Source organism: Chenopodium album, chromosome 14 (assembly GCF_948465745.1).
Source record: "Chenopodium album chromosome 14, dcCheAlbu1.1, whole genome shotgun sequence".
NCBI lineage: Eukaryota > Viridiplantae > Streptophyta > Magnoliopsida > Caryophyllales > Amaranthaceae > Chenopodium > Chenopodium album.
Genome location: NC_137847.1, coordinates 19186746 through 19210288, shown reverse-complemented (window position 1 = coordinate 19210288; position 23543 = coordinate 19186746). Strand labels below are relative to the sequence as shown.

Sequence of the window (23543 nt, the reverse complement as noted above, 5' to 3'; positions counted from 1 at the left end):
GGCTACTTTTTGGTTTATCTTTAACATGAGTTTGCTTCTGGAAACCTGAGTGGCATCGATGTGCTTTTCCAGCTCATTGATCCTAATTGGAAAAAAGGGGAAATAAGTGGATGGACCAGAAGCACAATTGAGGTTATGGGTCCTTCTGATCCGTGAGTGTTGTTTATCTCGAATCCTTTCCTTAGTATAGTGTTTATGTTTGAATATCTGAAATTTATGTTTTTATGCACGTCTCTGTATGTAATACCCCGTATTTTTATACGTATTTCTAATTTAAATTAGGGCTGAGCAAAACTACCCGAAAAACCGATCCGTACCCGTTTCGAAAATTAGGGTACCCGATCCGATAACCATAACGGTTCGGGTACCCGTTCCGATAATTTATTATCGGGTATGGTTATTGGTTATCATTTTAAAATTAACGATTACCCGATCCGATCCGATAAGCATTTTTTTGCTTTTTTTTCCTATTTAAATCTATTTTTTTAAAATCTAAACTCTTACTTTACTTCATAATTACTTTATAATATCAATGATTAGTAATATTATTAATAATTTGGTCAAAATCATATGATATTGTTGTTAATTAGTGGTAAATTATATCATAATAACTACATAATTAAGTTTAATTATCATTATTGGATATCTTATTGGGTACTCGATAACCGATCTGAAAATTCGGGTACCCGAAGTCCGGGTACCCGAACTTATTGGTTCGGGTTATGGATATCACTTTTTAGGAATTTTGATTATCGGGTACCCGAACAGTTAGTACTAACGGTACAGGTACCCGTCTCATACTCACCCCTAATTTAAATAGTATTTCTCAAAGTATTTAAATAAGTTAAAATCAATTATTTATGGGGTTTTAACTAATTTAAAGAGTTTTATTTAATAATTTTGAAATACTTTATTTTATAAATTAAAAATATTTTGAGGCGTGTGATTTTATAAAAGGTAACTTTTAAAGTCAAAGTCAAATTGTAGTTTGAATGGGAAAGAGATCATTAAGGGAAGGAAGGGAACTTTAGGAAGGAGGGTTTTGAGAGAGGGTATAAATACCCACCATATGAGCAAAATCAAATTTTGCCCAAGGTGGAGAATACCCAAAGGTAACTATCTCTCTCTCTCTCTCACACATCTTATTTTCCTTTTCTTCCTTATTTTTCCCCTTCCCCTCATTTTTTTCTCACACGGCCGCCCATCACCACTCACCGTCGGCCACCACTGCAGCCACCAGCGAGCACGCCAGCAACCGCGGCGATACCGGCGGGCACGGCAGCAGCCCAGCCGCGTGTCGTGGTGGCTTTGCATGCGGCCTTCGAAGAAAAAAAAAATTAAAATTTTAATTCTTTTTGCTTTAATCCTAAACTAGCCTTTAATTAATTGATGTTTTTGGATATTTGTGATGATTTTATGATGTTTGATATAAGTATTATGTTTAATAAATTTTCAGATTTGGTTTTGAATTAAAAAGCCCCAAATTGAAAACCCTAGGTTTATAAATTGTTGGATATTGAAGGAATTTGATTATGGGTGATTTAAATTATTGAAATAGGTGTTTTAAAACATATTTACAGCAAGTTTTAATGATTTAATAAAGTTAGAAATTTTATTAGTAAGCCATAATTAAGTTTCTTAAAGGAATGTTTGACTACCCATTAATTGGGATTAAAGCAAGGGGTTTTAAATTAAATTTCAGTTTGTTTTAATAATTTATGAGTGAAATATGGAGTATATATATTTCTGGAAATTTGTGTGGAGTAGATATTAATAACTCTTTCTAATTTTAGATTTGTAGGAGATTTCCTAGTGATTTTGGGTAATCGTGGCGATTTTGAGATCGTATTCAAGGTACGTTTGCGTACTTGGTATTTATTGTTGATGTAGGAACATACTAGGATTTGAATTATTAATTCCAAGTAGCGTCATGATAGGTCTTGATTGGAATTTGTTATTTGGTTGTTGTTGTTGATTGAATTATGAAGCATGGATTATTTGTGATGGATTAGTGATTGGAAATAATTATGTTGGCATGTTGAATATAAACCACACTTTTATTATTGGCATGTTTGGAAGCATGTTTAATTAAACTAAATGTTTAATTCAGTTTGGAAGGTTAAAAGGGAATTTTATTATGGTTCATATAATTTTTATTGATGCTTTAAGCATGGGAATTGAGCTATTGAGTGTCTTAGTACACGGGAATAAATTATATTGTTGTGCCTATGTGCACTTAAGGTGTTTCTAACACCGGGGGATAGGATTTGCGGCACATTATGCGTTTAAGGTGTCTTTGACACCGAGTAGATTAAAAAGGATTCAATATTAAAAGTTATGTGGTCACTAATTATTCATTAATTTGGTATGATTGATTGCTTGTATAATTATTATGTTTGATTATGTTATGGTTTGAGAGTCATCACCAAGTTGAATAATATGTAAAACAACATAAAGTGAAAGAGATTACACACCAAAACTCTTGGAACGTATATACCTTGAGTATGAACATATGGGGGGAGTTATGGGGTTTTATATTTAACCATAACTTCTACTGGGAGTACAGGACGCTGTACTTTCCTTTTATTACTAATATGCGTAGGAAGTCCGTCACTTCATGTGACATTTGCCTACCTGGTTAGCTCCCGGTGTAGTTTGCCTCAATTTATTTGGGGTAGGGATTTGGTTGGAAACCCGTTTGATGCGTCCCAAATTTAAATGGTCATAGTTATTTGTCTAGTTAATCCTTGAATGCTTATTACAAGTGCAATAAGGTAAGTGGAGTGATTGATAGGATGAAAACATGTTAGTGTGTTTCATTACGCTTATGTACTCAGCTTTGCTGATTGTATGTTTGTTTGGCCTTGTCTTTACCTTGGCCCTACGACGACCCATTTCTAATGGCGAGTAGTGGGGACAAGTAGAGAGAAGCTTTTCAGATGATGAAGCATATTCATGATGGGCATGAGTGAAGAGCGAATCATGCTTAGTTTCCATAAGATTACGATGTGGTTTATTGCTTTAATTATTATATTATATTATGCTTGTGAGACTAACGCAAAGGTTTTAAGTATTTGTTCGGTTTTAATAAGGGCCTACAGTGGTTCCAAGTTGTAGGTTGGTTACGTTTGACTTTGGTTTGACTTTACTTTCGTTTGGTTTGATTTTTAAGTTGACATGTTTTGAATAGTTTTGAAAGGAGTCTTCCACTGTGTATCTTTGATATTTGTCTTAGCCGTTTTCACGGTGGCGGTAATGTCTTAGATTTTCCTAATTCGTAATTTAAAAAGAGCAAAACAAGTATTTTAAGGAAAGGAAGTTCTAGGGTATTACACTGTAGGTCTTACTGCGGTGTTTTATGCTTGTTGCTATAAAGTTCTGTGATAGGAGATTCAGTTCTTGGTTTAGTGCAGTGAGGATATTTGGTAGTGTTACGTTTTTGTTGATTTAGTGTTTGTATCGTATAATTTTCTGATTGTTTGCATTCCATTATGTTAGGGAAAGATTACCAATGCGAGATCCAATTTGTTTCTAGATGATGCGCAATGCGAAGCAAACAATCTCAGAGATAAGCTTAAAGAAATCATTCTGTAGTCCGGAAGACTGAGTGAAAGCACTAGGTGAAATACAGATGATGTTACAAGTGACTTCAGAAGTGTACAGACTAATCTAGCTTGCAATTACAACTATGTTTTTTTGGTTTGATAAATAATCGTGTTCCAGTGACAGTTTTTGCACATGTGACAACAGGGTGGGACTTTTGTTTTGGGTGCTAAAACATTTTTGTTGGTGGTTGAAAATGGCAGGTTCAAAACACTTTTTTTTTGGGTGGTCTCTAACATGTTTAAAATAACAGCTTCAAAATTTGTTGATGTAAGGTTTAAGTTTGCTAACTCCCTTTGTGGTGTACTAATGCCAATAATCATGCATAACATCTTACCCTTTTTCAGGTGTTGGGTATTATTCTATGAACTATTAACTTAGTGTATCAGTACTGTGATACACACCCCTTACATATGACATGAATATACCACAACGAATATAGTGGTTCATTTCAACGTATGAAATGTACCATTGTGCTTGTAGTGGTGCATATTGAAGTTAAAACCAACCAGTATATAAAGAATAATAAAAATGCCAAGCATAAAAACTGAATGTAACACTGTGATTGGAGTGGTCCATTTCAACGTGCGAAATGCATCACTATGGTTGTAGTGGTGCATTTTCAGATCTAACCCAACTAGTGTTGAAAGACGTACGAAATGCACCACTCTATTTTAACGTAGCCCACACCCCCTTACATAATAACTGGACTGGTTCATTTATAAGACATGCAATTACTACTCATGTTGGATAGTTTTAACGTAGGCCACACCCCCCTTTACATATGGCAGCAATGTACCACTACGATTCATGTAGTCCAATGTAAAGTTAAAAAAGTACCACTATCAATGTAGGCATACTAAAGTCACACAACAACCAACACTACTACAAAAATTGTCAAAGAGACTCGTCCAAATGTGCTTGAGAGACCGCCTCAGAACGATTCTCTATCTCAGGGGTTCGTTTGATAAAGAGACCCCCTCATAAGGGGCAGTTTGTTATAAAAGACAAAGAGACTCGTTGTAAAAGATGGGAGGTCTTGTATGTGAGGTACAAATTGAATATTTATTAAGAAAAAGAGACCCGTTATTTTGAATATTAGGTCTCCTTAGTTGTAACTGACAAACCCACTATGTATTATAACGGGTCTCTTTATTCTCCTTTTTTTTAAAAAAGAAATTGGTCAACTTTAATTTTGTTTTTATTTCAATTTTGAATTTGAAATTGAAAATTTGAATCTATATCATTTATTCAATGGTGGAAAGTAGTAAATTACAGTCTAAAAGATGCTTCATAACCAAACTTATGTTATACTTTCTTAAAAAAAAATGATGTTATACTTACAAAATCAATCCTTGAAATGCTAACACTGAAACATATAAACATATTGGAAATTTACAATTATAATTACAATCAATAATGTAGCTTGAGTGCTTCATATTTACTCTTCTTCAATTGAGATTTTGTTGATATAGCTTGAGTGCTTCATATTCGCTCTTCTTCAATAGATTTTGTTAAAAACACAGATAGATCTGGCAATATAAAAACCAAATAATCAATTATAATAATCGCACAACATATAAAGATTAACGGGATAATTAAAAAAAACAAGAAATGCATTTTACTAAAAAAAAAGGGAAATCATCGATTGAATAATAAGATTAAGCTAAAATAAGCAACTAGGTGAGATTAGAAAAAAAAACAGACCTTTGTCTTCTTTGATATACATAGAAATTTCATCATCCAACCCTATTCAACCTGATAGGAACAATGAAAACAATTAAAGTTACAAGATTTCAGAAATCTAGATAAACTCATAGATGAATAATAACTTTAATCTAACAAAATAATAAGCAAATAATTTCAAAAACACCATATAAAACCCATAAGGCACATGCAAATTTTTTTAAAAAATGTAATAAGATTAAAAGTTTAGATTACATTATTAATCAAAATAACTTAAACAAAACAAAAGTTAATGTAAATCAAATCCATCAAGTAGCTAGTAGTTTTAACAACGTAGCAGAACATACCACCTTTGCGTCATCGTCGTCGAATTGTAATTGCTATGATATCTCGTTTGGGGAAACATAAAAAGAGACCTAGGTAAGGGCAGGATTCCCAATGACTCTATAAATAAGGGGATTTACCCCATTTCAAGGGCACATTTATTTATTACATTCAATCAATTCTCTTACATTAGAGAAATCACCTGATCTCGGAATACGAGAAGATCTACTTACTTTTCCGCACTTTTTACTATTCTCGACCTGTTCCAACTTGATCGTCGGAGGCGGAGCTCCTATCAACCGGAGTCTCCATTGTTTTGCAGGTACAAGCGTTGAATTCCAAACTTAGTGACGTAACTCTCCCGAGAGACACAGAAAACCCCGAAACAATATATATTATTGAATTATTTAGATATGACAGAATACTTGTAGTTTTTTTAAGTAACTTAGTTCGAGTATTTTTCCTAGCTTTTAAAAATTAGAGATTTTTTCAAAATTGTTATTTACTTTGAGTAATGTGTAAACTTTAATCATGAACAAAAAGTCATTTTAACAAATAATTACAACAAAACACCATATACATAGTCATAAAGCATTAGTAACATAGTAACAGACATATGCAATTGCAAATTTGCAATTACTCTTCTCAAGAGGCTAAACCATATAGCGTGCATTAAATCTCCTAGTTAAAAAAAAAAAAAAAAAAAAAAAAGAAAAAGTCTACCCCTTTTCCTAAAAGTGCCTAAACCCCTAAACCCTCCTCATTTTCCCTCGTCTCCATTCTTCTCAATTTCCAACTCCTCCACTTTCCCCTCTTTTGCTGCCTCCATAACCACCACCTCCAATATGATATACGGCGGCAAAAGCTTCGTCTCCTCTTTGCCGGCGTTCTCTAATGACGCCAAACGCCTCCTTATTTGCTCCGGCAACACCGTCTCCGTCTTCAGCACCTCCACTGGCATGCAGGTATACATCTCTCTTTTCATCTCTAGTATTCCCAGAAATTATTCAATTCATGAATTTGATAATTTTGTTGCGTTGTTGTAATATCTCATTGTTTGCGCAGATTACTGAATTGGAAGGTCATAGAGCACTTGTTACTTCTGTTGTGGTGGTTCCTAGCTCAAGTAAGCTTTTGTGCTATTGTTGGACCTCGTCTCTTGACGGCACTATTCGGTACTGGGATTTCGCGGTACCTGAATTGATGAAGACGGTCGATATTCGTCTCCCTGTTTTTTCAATGGTATAAAATTATAATACTTGTAGAATTTATGGTTCTTTTTTTTAAGTTTATCGGGTTTCTTTGATTTGAATGTTATTTGGGTGCTGTTGTGTTTTCTAATTTAAAGATTGACGAATAAGCTAGTCATTTCTTTTTCACTCTTGGGATAATTTTAAACAGGATGTATCGTTGAGGGCACGATTGCAGCTGTGTCAAAATGTATTCTTAGTAAAAGATATTGATCGATAATCGAAGCCTTTGAGGGGCATGATTTTTGATTGTGATGGGCATAAATTTCCATTGTTTGTTTCATAATATCTTGAGAAGATGAACATAATACAGCTGTTGTTATATAGTAATCATTCATTGTTGATAATGAGATACAAGTATAGTATTCACAGGTTTATATGGAGCTTCTTGCTTTTAGCTATTGGTTTTTGAGTGTTTAGGTTAAGACTTATGAATCTTGTTGCCATTCCTATTTGTGAAATAGGTATGAAATGAAGGTGGCGTATTTTGTGGTTTATGTGCGATTAATTTGCTCTTCAGTATTATGTTTTTGCGACGAATCCTTAATATATTCATCTTCTTACAATTTCAGGTGATCCCTAAATTTCCATCTAAACAAGAAGATGAGGGTGGTAAACCATCTAATTTGTTTGCTTATATATCTGTAGAAGATGTAAGTGATCCTAGTGACAAGATTAAACGTTTGCTTGGGCAAATTAGAAAGTGCAACTTAACTAAATCTAAGCTGATCCCTGCAGTGATATTAAAAGAGGTTGGTTGTACTAAATCCCCTAGTGCGTATTTAATATGTATCATACTATTTTTTTTGTGTTTAATGAAAAGTTGACCCCTAATGTAAGTATATGTTCTCATTTAATGCAGAAGTTAGTCCATAGAGCCTTTCTTCTGTTCTACTTTTATAAAGAATCCTGCTAGTGCATTTTATTCCTTTAATTTCATGCCATGTGCTCTATAAGAGATGGTTGTTTTCTCCTTTTTTTTTGGGTTTGAGTAAATATGTCATCATCTAGGTTGAGCTTTCCGTTGGTTATCTTCTTAAGGTGTTGAATATAGAAATGATTAAAAAAAAAAGGTTGTTTAACACTATACTGTACTGTTAAGTGGAGACTGGCTGTTTGATTTTATGGAGCAGAAAAATGTCCCATGACATGCTGCTGTGAGGGATCAGATTTGGTGAATGCTTTTGACAGTTTGAGCTAACATTGTTACTGTGAATCAGTGAATGCTAGCCTATTAGGTGAATTATTCTCTTCTAACCCCATCTAAGGCATATTGATGTTTTAGTGATATTTCCTAATGCTTTTTTGTTCCTTTGTTATTGCCCGTTATTGTAATCTTGGCACCCTTAGTTCAAAAATGATCCCTTTTGAAGTGATGTCAACTGCAGTACATGTATACATTTTTTAATTCTAATTTTATTTTTGTGAGGCTGCTTCAGACTAGTAACCTATTTTAAATTTTCTGCAGACTGCTCGGCCTGAGTTTATTACTTGTAGTCCCTCGGGGGAATTCTTTGGTATTTGTATTAAACGCTCACTTTATATATGGAAAGTTCCAGCTGATGAAAGTGAGCGTGCCTTAGTGAGGAAAATGAAATTGCACCATACAAAAAATTTTACAACTTTTGCCTTCCATCCAAATCATAATGTTGTGGCTACCGGTGATGCAAGTGGGAGGATTTGTGTGTGGAGGGGTTTCGGTGCTAGATCATTTTTCAAAGGCGATGATAAGAAGAATGCAAAGATAATGAAATCTGAAGATAAAAGAGCTGGGGTTAAAGAAGATGATGATGTTGAGTCATGCTCTACATGGCATTGGCACTCATCTGAAGTGAAGTTTCTTGCCTTTTCTACTGATGGAGCCTATTTGTACTCAGGTTTATAAGTCATTCTAAGTTGATTCTTTATGTTTATTTCTTAATTATCTGTGTAAACTCTTTTCATTGCTTCAAGGTATATCAATATCAAGCCTATGTAGTTATTTTTCTTTTCGTGCATTTTATCTTTCTTGTTTTTTTCTTCTTGTTCATCTTTGTAGATATGCTTTTCTAGTTCTTTGGTTATTTAAAAAAAAAAAAATGTTATTAGGGTTCTTTGATCACTGAGGTAAAAATAATTGTCTTGGGTTTTTCTGTCAAGCACATATATGCCTGTTTAACTAGTTATTGCTTCTAGGTATATGATAAAAATGGTGTAACATAGTGATTGATTTGATGCATTTATCTTTTTTATTTTCCTTGTTCATCTATTTAGATATTTTCCAGGCCTTTGCTTATTTATTTATTTATTTTTTCTTTTAATGTTGCTAGGGTTCTTTGGTCATCTAGGGAAATTGCTTTTATATACATATGTTGATGCCCCCCTCCACCCCCCCTCCCCCCCCCCCCCCCCCCCCCACAATTATTATCAAAATTTGAAATAATAAGAGTCTTGTAGTATAAGTTAGAAAAATCTACGTAGTATAAAAATTTGTGTATAATTGGACTGTCAGCAACTATTAAGGCTTTAAATAAAAATTTCTGATTGATAATGATCAGGGGGAAATGAAGGAGTTCTTGTCCTGTGGCAGCTGGACACTGGGAAGAGAAAGTTTCTACCAAGAATTGGATCTCCTCTACTACATTTTGTGCATTCGTGTGATCCTACGCTCTCTGTGGTAAGTATACTATTGTATCAGGATACTGCCTGACTATTTTGATCTGGTTCTATTATTGGTAAAAGGAATACAATGTGTTCACATGTGTGTGCGTGTTTCTCTTCTTTTTTCCATAATTGAACTCTACTTCTAATCCCATAACTCATGAAAAGAAGGATCTTTAGATATCTTGTGCAGATAATCAGATCCACTTTTTGAAGATGCCGTCATTGGAAATTTTGAAGTCCATACCGGGAATTAAGGTTGGTGCTGCTTGATCTCATATCTGGTGTGTGTGCACATGGAAGTTTAAGTGTAGGGGTCAATAAATGTTTTGGTACTACAGTATACAATTAGAATGCCTGTGAGTTGAATGTTTTTAGTTTCTTGAGTATTTAGCATTTGCAAGCTGAAATAATGTGCAACGCTTTTGCTGTGCCATTTTCTCTATCCTAATGTGAGTATAAAACTGTAACTTTGGAGAAGACTTGACTTGAAGCTATCACAAACAGAGAGTTCTTAATATTTTTTCCATCTTTGCATGAGATAAAATCAGTGCCATTTCCTTTTACCTTTCGCAATAAGCCATTCTGTAATATTTGTTATAAAATCATGACTGCAAAATCTGTTATGGACCTTTACATTATTCTAGCAGTTATGATCCTAGAATAAGTCTATTGTCTATAATAGTACTATTAAATTTACATATAGAAAATTATGTTTATTTAGTCTTTATGATTTTTTAGGATGTCTTTTTTTTCACAAAATAAGAACGTATTTTTCAAAAAGGTTGGTTTTCAACTTTAATCTAGAATATGTGCCTAAATTTCTTGACTTAAAAAAATTGTGGAAAAGTTTCAATTCTTTAATTCATGGCATGAGCCCAAGATGACTGACATTTTGAGGTGCCATTTCCATGAATCAATATTGCAAGCATCAACAAAAGTTGGAAGCCAGAGAGTTTCCACAAGGAGGTTTAGCAAGAAAAGTTGTGTTCATTGTAGATCAGTAACTCTTGACATATCCATCAAATGATGGGGTCTTAACACAGATAAAAGTCCTGCCCCCTTGTAGTATATACTAATATTATGTACAGTGTACTGACATTTTGATACCAATTGCTGAGTAAAACTACAAGGAGACTTTCATTGGTGATCCCTTAAAGTAGAGGTATCATAACAATTTGGGTATAAACAATGTCCACTGATGTTGATTGTTTGGAGGAGCTAGTACTGTTGGTAGATGTTCCAATAAACAAAAAACGAACTCTAGTTAACCTAGCAAACTGTTGGAACTGTTGGGTTTTGTTATAATTATGAATTGGGATGTATGGATAAGCCTGAGTTTGTTTTGAAATCAAAGAGCTTATATATTCAATAATAGAAAATTAGAAAGTGTTAGTGCCTATCAACATGTTGATTTTAAGTCGTGCATTGCTGTCTAAATAAACTACCTCCGTTTCCAAAAGTTTCTATGGTTATTGTTTGCACACTTATTAAGGCATTTGGAGAGAGTGTTGGTGTGGTGAGTAGTCTAAAAAAAAAGGGGGATTAAGTTAGAGAGAGAGTGTGTAAAAAGGTTGGTGCTGTAAGAAAAAGGGTGGAAAACCTAAGAGAGAGTGTGAAGATGTAAATATTGTGAGGTAAGGGGGGAAGGTAGAAAATGGAATTTGCCGAACATAGAATAAGCAAAAGTGTATTAGACTTTATGACTAAAACAGTAAGCATAAAGAACTTTTAGGAGGTGTTACCTTCTGATTTGTCAACTTTGTATATGCTTTATTCTATGTGGTAGTCTTCTGTTGGAATATGATCGAGTGGTGTGTGGTCTTGTGCGGTGCTAATTGACTAACATATAGCTTGGTTTTAACGTATTGAAACTATTGATGCATCTTGTTCCATTTGCTTGGCCGATTAGCTATACTCTTGCCTTGATATGATGTTATTTTATCTTTTACTTCCCTTTCCAAAAATAATCAGCCTATAATTTCCTGGTTAAAACATATGCAGCCTAATCTTGATCCTGTTTGTGATGAAATTCTAATGCTGTACCTTGCAGCTTCCTTGTTCTTTTCCAGATATGTGGAATGGATTATCTAGTGGATTCACCTTTGATCATTCAGCTGGATTAGTTGCTCTGCCTACAGATAATTACCGTATCCAGTTCTATAGCTTGTTGGATGATACTGAAATCACAGAGGTGCAATGCTCGAATTATATTGATATCTCATTTACTCATTGATTTATGTTTGTTGACACTATTCCGTCTTTATTTTTTTTCCAGTAAACTAGTTTTACTGTACATAAATCATTTGTTATATGTAAAGCTGATTTTTACTTATTGATGTCACCTTTGCTCTTTTTTGTTGTTCCATTTAAGATCATTATAGGTTTCAATGCAAATGGAATATAATACTCTTGATAAATATGTACAGAAAATATATTCTTTGTGATCCTGTTTGATTCACCTCTGATGTGTAGTTTCAAAATAGTAATATCTACAATTTTTTAAAATATGCATCTACAAATGTCTAATATTTATCTACAAATATTTAGTCGTATCTATATATTGAGTTGTATCTAAATGTTGATACTAAATATCCCCATGAAATGAACAACTATGCAATATATAAGTTACTTTTCAATAAAAGATAGACAAAAAATACACAAATTTTTAAAACCTTTGTCCCTTGTTTATTTTCTGCTTCAAATATTTCATGATGATTCCCTCAATTATATTTAAATACAAAATAAAAAATGAGTTTGCCTTCAAATATGGATGAGCTTAACAGGCTAACCCCACCTTATCCTTGCGATGACAACAGATTGTTTCTACTGACCTTTAACTCAAAGAGGTCCTGTTCTGTTCACTTAAATAAATAATCAATGAGGAGCCCTATTTTGAGTTTTACAAATCCTAGATCTCCAGACTAGTTTGAGTTGATTCAATGAGGAGCCCTATTTTCTTATTTTAGTTTTTCACAATAAATGAATCATAGGGCGTTCCATAACACCTTGAGGTCCTTCAAGTTGGGCTGAAATATGAATACACCTTGGTCACTACATGGTCTTTTCACTATATTTTAAATAAATAACTCCTCGAGGTCCTTCAAGTTTTTATTGCTCACTAAATGATCTTTATACTATATTTTAAATATATGAACCGCACGAATGTTTTTTCACTGTCCTCTATTATGCTTAATCCCGCAGGTTCAAATCTGTGAAAGAAATCATCAACCAAGCGACGAAATTACGGTACCTGTCTTTACCCTTTTCTCCCTCAATTATTTGTAATTGTTATGTGGACAAGTACACTATGCTTTATTGTTCTGTGTCCTACTGCTAGGCTGCATAATTTTTGGTAGTTATATGTGATAATGTTTTATAATTTATATTTTACATATATTTTCACTCTATCTATGGAAGATGGATCTTCCCTGGTTTTCTTATATTGGGTTAGTCATGCCCATTTGTTCTTATATATGCCTCATGCCCAAGTTGACACTATTGTACTGTTGAGGTGAATCAGACCAATGACAGAAAAAGCAGCTTAGCTGAAGGTTCAGGAAGAAAGAACAAGTTGTAACTTGTGTTTGCATACTATTATTTGTGGCTCATAAGGGGGACGAGTATGAACTGACAACTGAGAGAGAAGGTTATTGCTTAAAAGTGCTACCCGTTAGTCCCCTACATCAAAGAGGCCTGTATAGACTCAGATCTCGGAGAATTCTATCATAACTTCGCAGTAAAGAATTTTCCAAGATCTGAGTGTCTATTCAGGCCTCTTTGAGGTAATGTCAAACCATCCACTTCAGCATAAAAGAAAGCCAGAAGTCCACTGATTTCTGTGCCTTTTATTCTTAAAATCTTGCATATGGACATTCAAATGATCTGTAACAGATAAACAGTAAATGCCAATCTCAATAATGGAAAGTCTATGCGACTATGCCAAAGTTCCTCACCAGAGTAGTGTTACTCAGAATGCGGGTCAGACACCTGAACTGTGGCCCTGATTGTGATCTTGGGTCAAATGTGACCCAAATTGCTGAGGGCTGTGGTCCAATTTGCTGATACTGGGGATCTAAAATCCCTTGTGTTCTGTAGCCTCTATCCTCTAAACTCATCCACAATTTGATATTTGAACAAAAAAAAGAAGTAATATTTCTGAAATTTAAACCCTAGATCTTCTATTGGGGTATTTTAGATACATAAAGCTTACAAGCATAGAATTTAGTTGCCTGAATGATGTGATTCTACCAACACATAATGCTGGGAATGGCTAATGCTGTGATGAAAGATTGCTTCTTTTTTCCATAAATATATAAAGATAAGGTTTTACTTTACCCTACTCCAAAAAAGTGTTTAATTATATCACAACTAGCAGATCATAAGATGTACAATAATACACATGCTGACTCAATACCTAGAAAGTAGAAAGCATTTTAGAAGAGATCTCATACTCATCTGAATCACTAATGTATTGATTTTTCTTTTCCATTTACATCTCTTCAGTCTCTTTCCCCTTTGTTTTTGCTGTCTTGTAGGAAGACCCTTATGCTGAGGACATTAAAAATCATTATCTCCATGCCTTTAACAAGGCTGCCACGTAAATTGTAGTAGAGGGGAGGGATCAAATTATGTATTTTTATCCATACAATTGGAAATATCTCTTTAAGCTCTAGCCTCTTGCTACAGTTAAATTAATTCGTAGCATCCATGAATGTGATGAATTGTATTCAAGTAAGGGTTACTAATTTGTTTCTCTCTGCTTTTCCATTCTTCATTAAATTTGTATGTGGTATTGTTGAATAGCCATGAAATTATGGCCTAATTTTTTTCAAAAGTTCAAATGTACTGGGAATGGTTTTCCATAGTATATTGCCCTCTGGCTTCTGTTATGTCTAGAATATCATTTACAGAGCTTCTGAAATTAAGCGACTTGAGAGTTCTTGTCTATGGGCTGTTCTAGTATAGGTTTTTTAAGTGTTCGTCTTGGTTTCTTTCAATGACAGTCTTTTGTTAGAAGGAAAGAGGAAAAGTTGCTTTCATTGTTTATATATATTTTTTATCTGCTACATGGTCCCATTCTGTTTTTCTCCATTAAGAAACATTCCTGCTAAATTTTGTTTACAGGTGGTAGTGAGCTTTGTGGCACTTTCACATGATGGCTCTTTGATGAGTACTGTTGAAACTAGGCTAGCTGAAGATGGTGTAGGAGGCCTTGTTTGCTTGAAGTTTTGGGAAGCTGAGACCCAGAAGAAAGATTATAAACTTTCTACCATAGTTTATGAACCTCATAGGTTTGTGTCTTATATCATATGTGCTCTAGAATTGTTTTCGCATTTAATATTCCTATGTTTACTGAAACTGGGGGATGCACTGCTTAAATGCTTATATGGTCTTAGCTAAATTTTCAATTCCATGTACACTTGGAACACAATTAATGCTGCGGTTTCTCTTAGACTAACAAATATTATTGGTTACAAATCATTTATCATCTCCCGTGTGTTCAATGAATTGTCTAATTTCCGCAGCTACTATTTTACACTTTGTATATATATATATATATATATATATTTTTTTTTTTTTATTGTTCATGTAAATGCATCTCTTGGGATTACATTTACTTAGAATGGGCCTGTTGGTTTAATTAATGATATTTGCTCTAATTAGAATCTTAGTAAATGGCGTGAGGTGCAAAAGGTTCCTAGAGTCTAGGCGCAAGGCTAAGACATGCACTTTTTGTATACGGCACAATTCTGTTATGTTTTTATGTGTTATTTTTAGTTTACTGCCTTTTTGTTATAAATATCTAGTAAAAAAAAAAAAAATCCTAAGCTTTATAAATACTATAAATCTCCCCATCAAAAAAAAAAAAAAAAAAAAAAAAAATACTATAAATCTATTTAAAAATTCAGAAAAGAGGGAGAGGAGGGGGTCTTTACAGGAAATGAGCCTCTATTATCATGATATAGCCCCACAAGACCATCTCATCAAAACCATCCAACTTGACCTCTTCAACACAAAGACATCCAAAAGCATTGGGACTAAATCTTTTTCACAATTATTAAGAAGTATCTATTAAGTAACATTTGAATCTTATTATTATCATGGTACTAACTCTTCTGAAATAGCAGCTTCTTCAAGTAAAGAGAATATGAATAAACCTGGAAATTGAGCTTTTAGGATATGATTCCTGCACCATATGTAATGCCACAATGGAACAATTGAGCCAGTATCTGTATTTCTGGGTAAGGAATTGAAAACATGCAACTCTACGGATATAGATTTCCTTGTGCATGTGCCACGAGAAGAAGAAATTTTGCATCACCATCCAAGGTTCACTGCATTGTATTTGAGCTTGATGGTGATCTTCCACTAGCCTCATCTTTCATTGTAAACCTCTAGAGCCAATTTGTTTATAGAGCTTCATTATTGTATGGATAAGCCTAACTCTGAAAACCTTTATAAGAATTACTATTAGCCCTTTTTGAAGTCCTGTTCAATATTTTCTATCTTTGAATTCACACTAACTGTGATTGTGCATGAGAACATAAAGTAAATAGGCAAACAGGAAAGAATTCTGCTTATGTACCTAGAAAAGCAATAATTTTCATGCTGGTATTCATTTGGAATCTCCCAAATCCCAACAATAGGGATGTTGAACTGAAATTCACTTTTAAAAAAATCAGCAAAAGGAAGATGCAAATAACTTGAAAGAGGAAGCCCCACTCTGCAGCCTAAAAAATCAGCCAAAGATTCCTATTTTAGCTTGAAGTAGCACACTTTTTTAAAGATTGACCATCCTAGCTGACATTGATTCATAAATCAGACGAGCATGACTTAAATAACCCAAGTTATTCTTGTCAGGCTTGCAAAATACGTGTAATTTATGTTTCATCATCAAAGAGAAGATGAAATATTTTGAGTTAACTATCATTTTGAATGGATATGGGCATGGCATCCAGAAAACCTACCTTAGGACCATTCTGTAGAGATGAAGCTGTTTAGAATTCAATCACAAATAGAATATTGGATTTCTTTTCTAGAAATTTCTATCTCTGACATTTGTCAAACAGCTCAAATCTTTTGTACTCAGTTAATAATTTTCTTTCATTTTTCATGTTTGAAAGCATAACTGAAATTTAGTCATTTCAGGGATGCTGCTGTTTCTGCTGTTGTTTTTCATCCTAGAAGGAAAATGGCTGTCAGTTCTTCATATGGTGGTGATTTTAAGGTACTGTTTTAGAATACATTATAATTCATCAGTTATCTCGATTCAAAGACAAATTTAACTCTTACAATTTTCTACTTTTCAGATTTGGGTCCAAAGTAACACTACTCAAAGTAAAGGTGGCGTTGATAGTAGCTCAGGCTGGGTTTGCCATTCTGTTGGTTCCTACAAGTATGATTTTGATTATTACTTATTCTCGAGTATGTAATATAGTGGAATATCCCCTTCATCTTGAGATCAATCGTAGATAGTTTAATATGCAGTAGGTTCTGATATGCTAATAGAGTTTTTAGCTTTTTTTTTACATGTGCCTCACCGTTTAGGTTTATCAAATGTATGCTTCCCTACAGTTTGCTCTTTACTTCTTATTTTTTTGGCTAAAACTATTTGGTTTGTATGTTTTCTTCGCCATTATCGCTGCCTTGAATTCCAATTTTTACTCTTCTCTTTTTTCCTCTTGTCATTATTCTATTAATTGTTGTGATTATTTATATTTACAGGGGGAAGTCTATGACAGCTGCCACTTTTTCTGCTGATGGCTCCATATTGGCTATTGCTGCTGAAACTGTGATAACTCTATGGGACCCAGATAGAAATTATCTTGTGTCCGTAGTTGGAGAAACTTATATGGTAATCTTATGTGTTTGTATTTTATTTTTGTTTTACTAGTTTGTCTTGTGTAGAAGATAGTTGGAAATGAGTCTTTTGAAGTCTTGGTAAGTAGTGGAGATCTTCTGATGTTAACTTTCGTTTCAGGCAGGAATCATTTAGCCTGTTTCCTGCTATAATTAGATGAAGCTAGGCTGTAATATCTGTCTACACAAAATTTACTATTGTGATACATGACATGCCATGAGATTGTCATTATCAAGCTGGACTTTCAGACTCTTAACAAAGTAATTGTATCAGTGAGAAAGAGAGAGAGAAACCCTAAATTTGGTGATCGAGCTGGCAAATTCTGATCACATTGACCATTTTTTCTTTTTCTTTTTCTTTTTTTTTCCAACAACCTATTTTCAAGTAAAAGCTTCTCCATCAGATAGGGAATTACAATTGTTTCAAAAAAAAAAAAAAAAAAAAGAAAAAAAAAAGATAGGGAATTACAATAAATGCTCTTGCAAATAACATATTTGGCAAAACCACCATACTAATAGAGGCTTTCCATGTGAATGACCATAATTTTTTGGCATTTCCATGAACTGTTTCTTTTTAACGACTCTCAACAAAACCACCTTAGTTTTGAGCTCCTGGGTTAAATGATATGCACTGTAATCAGGGGTGTTTCTGTTGGTATTTAGAGGTGTTGTCATTTGAGATAAATATTCTATGTAAGTTGGTTAGCAAGTGAATGTTTTTTAGAATTGTGTATATAACTGGTGAAGATAAGGGAGTATTGACTATGTTAGTTTTGTCATGTGAGACAATTACCTGAAGATGCACTGATAATGATTGTCGAGAATTAATATAATGTAGTTTTTGTGAGAAGCCGAGGGAGGCCAAAGATGAGTTGGTTGGAGCCTTGGAGGAATTAGAAATGACATGAAGAAAATGGGTTTGCACAAGGGTATAGCAGTAAGCTAAGTGAATGAAAGGAAATGTTGTTGGTGGATGACCATGAGAGATAAAGGCAGGGCATTGTTGTTTTAAGTGAAACTTTACACGAACTACCTCTAGCCCTAATTAGCATTACATAACTCTAAAATGTAACGATATTTGTTTGGGTGAAATTAGTTTTGCTGTTAGCTGGGTATCGAAGGTTATTTATTTATTTTCTAATATTTTTAATTTGTAAGCATCAGAATCTAATAGAAGTTTTATTTTTTTTTATTTTTTAATCAATTTGTGACAAATGAGCATTATGGGTGTTTTTAGTTGAAACAGAATAGAAGAATTTGTTGTTTTTAGGAGTTGGATCAAAGACTTGTTTAATACGGAGTAAAAACTACTTAAAACTGAAATTAGTTTGTTTAATGAGCATTGTGAGTGTTTCAAATTTGCAGTTGTTTTGCTGTAGAATTGCAGCTGTTCTGTAGATAGTTGGTTAATCTAGTTGACTTTGTTGCATTACTGCTATAATGTTATTTACAATGTAATTTTGTTGTCTAATATCTGGAATCCATTGATGCCCTGTTTCTTTATGACTCATAACTTGTTTATCTTGCAGCCTATTGTGAACCTTACATTTGTTGGTAATTCTGAGTACATTGTGTCCACCTCACAAGGTTCGAGGCCTCAATTATCTCTCTGGTGCTTGTCAAGGCTGTCCAGAACATGGTCTTACGCCATTTTGGTTGAAGGTTTGCACATTTCTTTAACACTGATACTTTCTCAGGGTGTTTATTATGTTTGCTTTGGTATTCTGTATCTTAGTGTTGCTGACACAAATAAATAACCTATATTCTTCTCTTCATTTATATTTCTTGATACGATGTTATTGATGACTTAAATTTTTTTTGGGTAAACACTACAAAATGCATGATTTTGAATAGTTGGCCTTTTTAGAAAGCATGGAAGATGATTATTGTTATATCATAAATACCATTTGAAATTTGTGTTGCTTGAATTGTGAATTTTGTGCTAGTCAAAACTTATCGATCTTTACTCTCTTGTTCTCTGCCTTTATATAATGCTAGTCAAAACTTAAATTTATAATGCTTTTTATCATAACCCTTTTTTCTTATGGGTGAAAGTATTTCTTTTCTCTATCTTTCACGAATTAACTCGTTATAGTGTACCCCCCTATGTATCAAAAAAAAAAAAAAAAAAAGGAAGTCTCCCTGTTTCTAAATCTTGTCTCTGCTTAGAATGTTCCATTTTTAGCAAGAAACTTTGACCATGAGTATACATACATACATACATATATGCATTGGAACATGTGCAAAGAGTAAACAAGAACAATAATTTGAAACTGAGGGAGTATTATTATTTTTTTCAAAAATGCAACTCTAGGGAAAATATCCGTTTTCTGCTAGGTTTCCCAGCAACTGTTGGTCATTGTTGAAATGTTCTCCATCCGGTGCTGAAGCTGGGATATATGTTGTCCTCTCATGCATAGTTTGAATTATCAAAATCAAAAACAATTTCCCAATTACCCCCCTCCCCTGGTCTCTCTCTGTTTCTCACATCTATGACATTTGTATTCCTATTGCAACTGCCGCAATAAGTAGTAGTAGAAAATTTCCTAATTTGCTTCCTGTTTTTAACACTTGCCTTATCTGTCTCTGGCTGGTTGTGCAGCTGTTGCTTGTATGGAAGATGATCCCTTTTTCGCAGTGCTTGCTGTTTTTCCTGATTCATCTGTATTGACTGAATCACACAGAAGTTCAATTTCTCCTGGAGATGGCATGATTTTGTTGTTTGATGTAAACTCTCCAGTACCAGTTGGTACATGGTTGGTTAGGAAGGTAATATTCTCTCTAGGTTATCATTAATCACCATATATTATGCTTTAGCAACAAGTTTTCCATGGTTGAGATTTAAAATTCTAAACATTTTATTGAAGCTAGTTATTGTCCATTTTTAACTTATGATAATGGAAGGGAGGCAGAGTGTGACCTTGCTATCACATGGGCCCGTATCATCAAACATAACAAGCATTACAGGGGGGCTGGACAGGGGTGAAGATGGTGAAGGCTAGTTTGGAGGGGTGCATTTAAATAATTGAGAGTACACCAAGGGCATATATATTATTATGTGATACTGAGTAATATATACTTAAGCTGCCTGATGGAAAGGAGCAGTTATTATAAACTTTAATTTTTGTGTGTGTCCCATACCCATGTTCAAACGTAGGACAGAGAGCCTATCTCCAAAAAATTTTAAATGGTCAAGTGAACATGTATTTGTTCCTAATATCCATACCTGTTTTCAGGTAACATAAGTTTGTATAAGAATATTTTTTAGAAATTGAAGTTCAGTGTTCGTCTGTAAAAGTCATAGGGGTCTTATAATATGAATTTGAAGGAATATCTTTTATTAGATGAGTCATTTGTACTGCCGCTTTGCTCGAAGACTACTGATTGGCAAATTTTCACATGCTAGGCAAAGGGAGGAGGGCTGGCATTTCTCCAACAAAGCCAGATGTCTTCACTGAAAAATAATCCTTCTGGAAGCCCATCTGCTTTGCTGGCATATGTTGATAGGGACCATGAATATGTAGTATTTGACCCTGTCAGCAAAGAGCAACATGAACCCAGCCTAAATCATAAAAAGGGTGCAGTGGATTTCGAGGAGTCAGGTATGACTTGTATATATAAGTCCTTTCAACTGCATCTTTTTTCTCAAAGATTTGCTGAACCAATAAAATCAGTTGCGGTTTTTTTTGGTCTAGGATTGTATGATTGATAGGTGCATTGCTCTTCATATCTACATATTTGTTCTGTAATCGCTGTTTGCTTGTATTGATGGATAACCTGATATAGAACTTACTCTATAAATCCATTATTACTGGCAAAGCTGAAATGTATTTGCTGATATTTTATTCTTTTTGGTAAACTCTTGGTTGTTTAAGGTTGATAACCATCATGGTACGACTTCTTACAAGTTACAAATGTTAAATGTTGGATTGGCAAGCTGAAATCAATACATGTGTTGGTTAATGCTGCAATTCTTGTAGACTTCATGTTTGTGTGTCTAATGCCTAATCAACAAAATAATATTTGCTATATAAAAGTTATATTGCCAAAACTTGTCTCAGTTAAAATTAACTTGGCCTAAGCTGATCAGAATACATTTTTATGTGTGTTATAGTATCGTAACTGTGTGTCAGAGAGTGAAGATGAAAACTATGTCTTACGAGGAAGAAGATATTAAGAAACCTTTCTGACAAATCATGGTATAGAAGATAGAGGGAAGGAAACTGGGTGGGCTGCAGTGGATATGCTTCCAAGTATTTGGGAGAGAATGAGACTAGAAAGTTTTACACCTGTGTATAATTTTACAAGTGAAATTTGTTATGGACACATGACAGAATTCTTCCACTTAAGATGGAAAGCTATCAAATTAGGCTCTCAAAGAGAAGATGTAAAACTGTAGAGGCTCCACTTTCCAAAAAGGAAAATCACTAGAAACTTAGAAAGCTTCTTGTAGTTTGGTCATCCTCCTGTGTTTGTAAGCAGGCTTAAGACTAAACCTACTCTGGGTTTCTGTTTCTGTTCTTCAACCTCCATAGCTGCTTCACTTCTGAACAAGAAGTAGTTTCAGATCTTGGGTTGTATGCCTTGTATTATAGTATGAAAATTCAGCTGCTGAGGTGTCTTTTAGTGAAGTCACGCAGAATTCTTATGAGAATGGAGCATGTCTTGCTCTTCTGCTGTAGGTGAGGTCGCAGTTTGATTCAGTAAAGCAAACTCCTTTACCTTCCGAGTATGCCCTGAATTTGAGCCTTTGTTATGTCTTCCCAACTTTGGCTACCTAATTGCATAAATAGTGTAGAAAGGAGTGTAGCAGTTATCACTGTAACAGCCTTGATACATTGGCATAATTTTCAACTAGATTGCTTCTTTGGATCTCACCTTTTGCATTCAAAAATGTGGGTCGAATGAAAGTAGTGAACACTCTAAATTTAGCATGAAAATATGGATTCATTCAGCCATTCAGGACATGTATCAATTGCTTGTGATGTTACTACATTTGATTTGTATGTAAAAAAATAACTGATTGGTTTGCTGTATTTTGTTTCAGGACAACATGGATATGCCTCTATTTATGGGGAGTTGCCAATTTTTGATCCCAAGAAAACTACACAAGCTACCATTTCACTATCAGAGAAGCCTTGGGAGACCATATTTAATGGTCCTTCACATACTCTTCCACCACTGACAAAATTATGTTCTGCATTTTTGGAGTCATTGCTTGAAAAGAGAACAGCAGCCACTGGCTGATTTCTGAGCAGATTGAAATGCAGTTCAAATCAACTCAGAAATCATTTTTGACTATCTTCATTGTATATGTTGCCTATGAAAAAGAGCAGAGTATGGCAGATTTGAAGAAGTAACAACTGCTTCGTCTAGATGTGTAACAAAACTCCAAGACTGCTAGATCTGGATCTGATCAGGGCGTTCTTTGTCAGGCCAGAAATTAAGGTATAATCAGCATAAAGAACGGAAGGGTGAATACCTGTAGCAGAACCAATTGATTAAATTTATCATTATAGCTGGTATGTTCTTTTGTGCTTGGCGCAAGCCTAAATCAAGTGCTTGTCTTGTATGACTTTGTATTTCCGTACCTTAGCGTGGTGCAGTAGCTGGTGAAATATGTAGCATTTTTTGTTAGGTACATCAGTTATAGCAGCAGAATGAAAATGAGCTTATTATTACTTTAAAGTTTAGACCATTCCATCCGTTTTTTTTTTTCTTTGATATTTGTTCTTTTTGCTATTGTTGATGCAAAAATGTAAACAAGTCATTTCTACCCGTGTGAAGGGCAAGAGTACCTTGGGTATGCCCTAAAAACTACCGGTCTTTGAGTTAGAGGCCTTGCTAATGTACAAGTAATTTATGAATATCGAAATAACACAAATTTAAGATAAAGTATTTGATCATGCAAATTAGAATGCAAATACAGAAATTTTAGAGAAATAAACAGGCTATGGATTGAAATAGACCAAGGAGAAAAAATTACCTCTGATGAATTCCAGTCGGAGATGAGTAACTGCTCCCAGATCCTATAGCATACTAATGTTGTCGCTAACACTAACTAATCTAGGTTGTGCCTAAAATGCTTATAACTAAGAACTATGGAGTAGGAAAAGCTAAAGCAAATGGAAAATGCGAGTTTGGTTGTTTGATCTTATGTCTTTGCTTTTGGTGCTT

At 34.2% G+C, this 23543-nt stretch overlaps 1 protein-coding gene across 1 annotated transcript; it reads left to right on the top strand.

The window, feature by feature from the left end:
* Positions 1-6380: 6380 nt before the first annotated feature.
* Positions 6381-23071, top strand: LOC145579066 (uncharacterized). The gene is made up of 16 exons (XM_081636342.1): positions 6381-6578; positions 6679-6855; positions 7436-7615; positions 8332-8740; positions 9401-9519; positions 9684-9761; positions 11557-11697; positions 12708-12752; positions 14631-14797; positions 16656-16734; positions 16817-16902; positions 17232-17361; positions 18896-19028; positions 19969-20135; positions 20773-20968; positions 22414-23071. Exons 1-16 carry the CDS (start codon positions 6459-6461, stop codon positions 22611-22613), a joined length of 2427 nt encoding a protein of 808 aa, XP_081492468.1. The 5' UTR covers positions 6381-6458; the 3' UTR covers positions 22614-23071.
* Positions 23072-23543: the final 472 nt, after the last annotated feature.

Coding starts and splice junctions, on each gene's coding strand:
- LOC145579066 (XM_081636342.1), top strand. CDS start 6,459: ATGATATACGGCGGCAAAAGCTTCGTCTCCTCTTTGCCGGCGTTCTCT. Junction 12,753..14,630: donor AACCAAGCGACGAAATTACG/GTACCTGTCTTT, acceptor TTTTGTTTACAG/GTGGTAGTGAGCTTTGTGGC. Junction 16,735..16,816: donor CATATGGTGGTGATTTTAAG/GTACTGTTTTAG, acceptor TCTACTTTTCAG/ATTTGGGTCCAAAGTAACAC.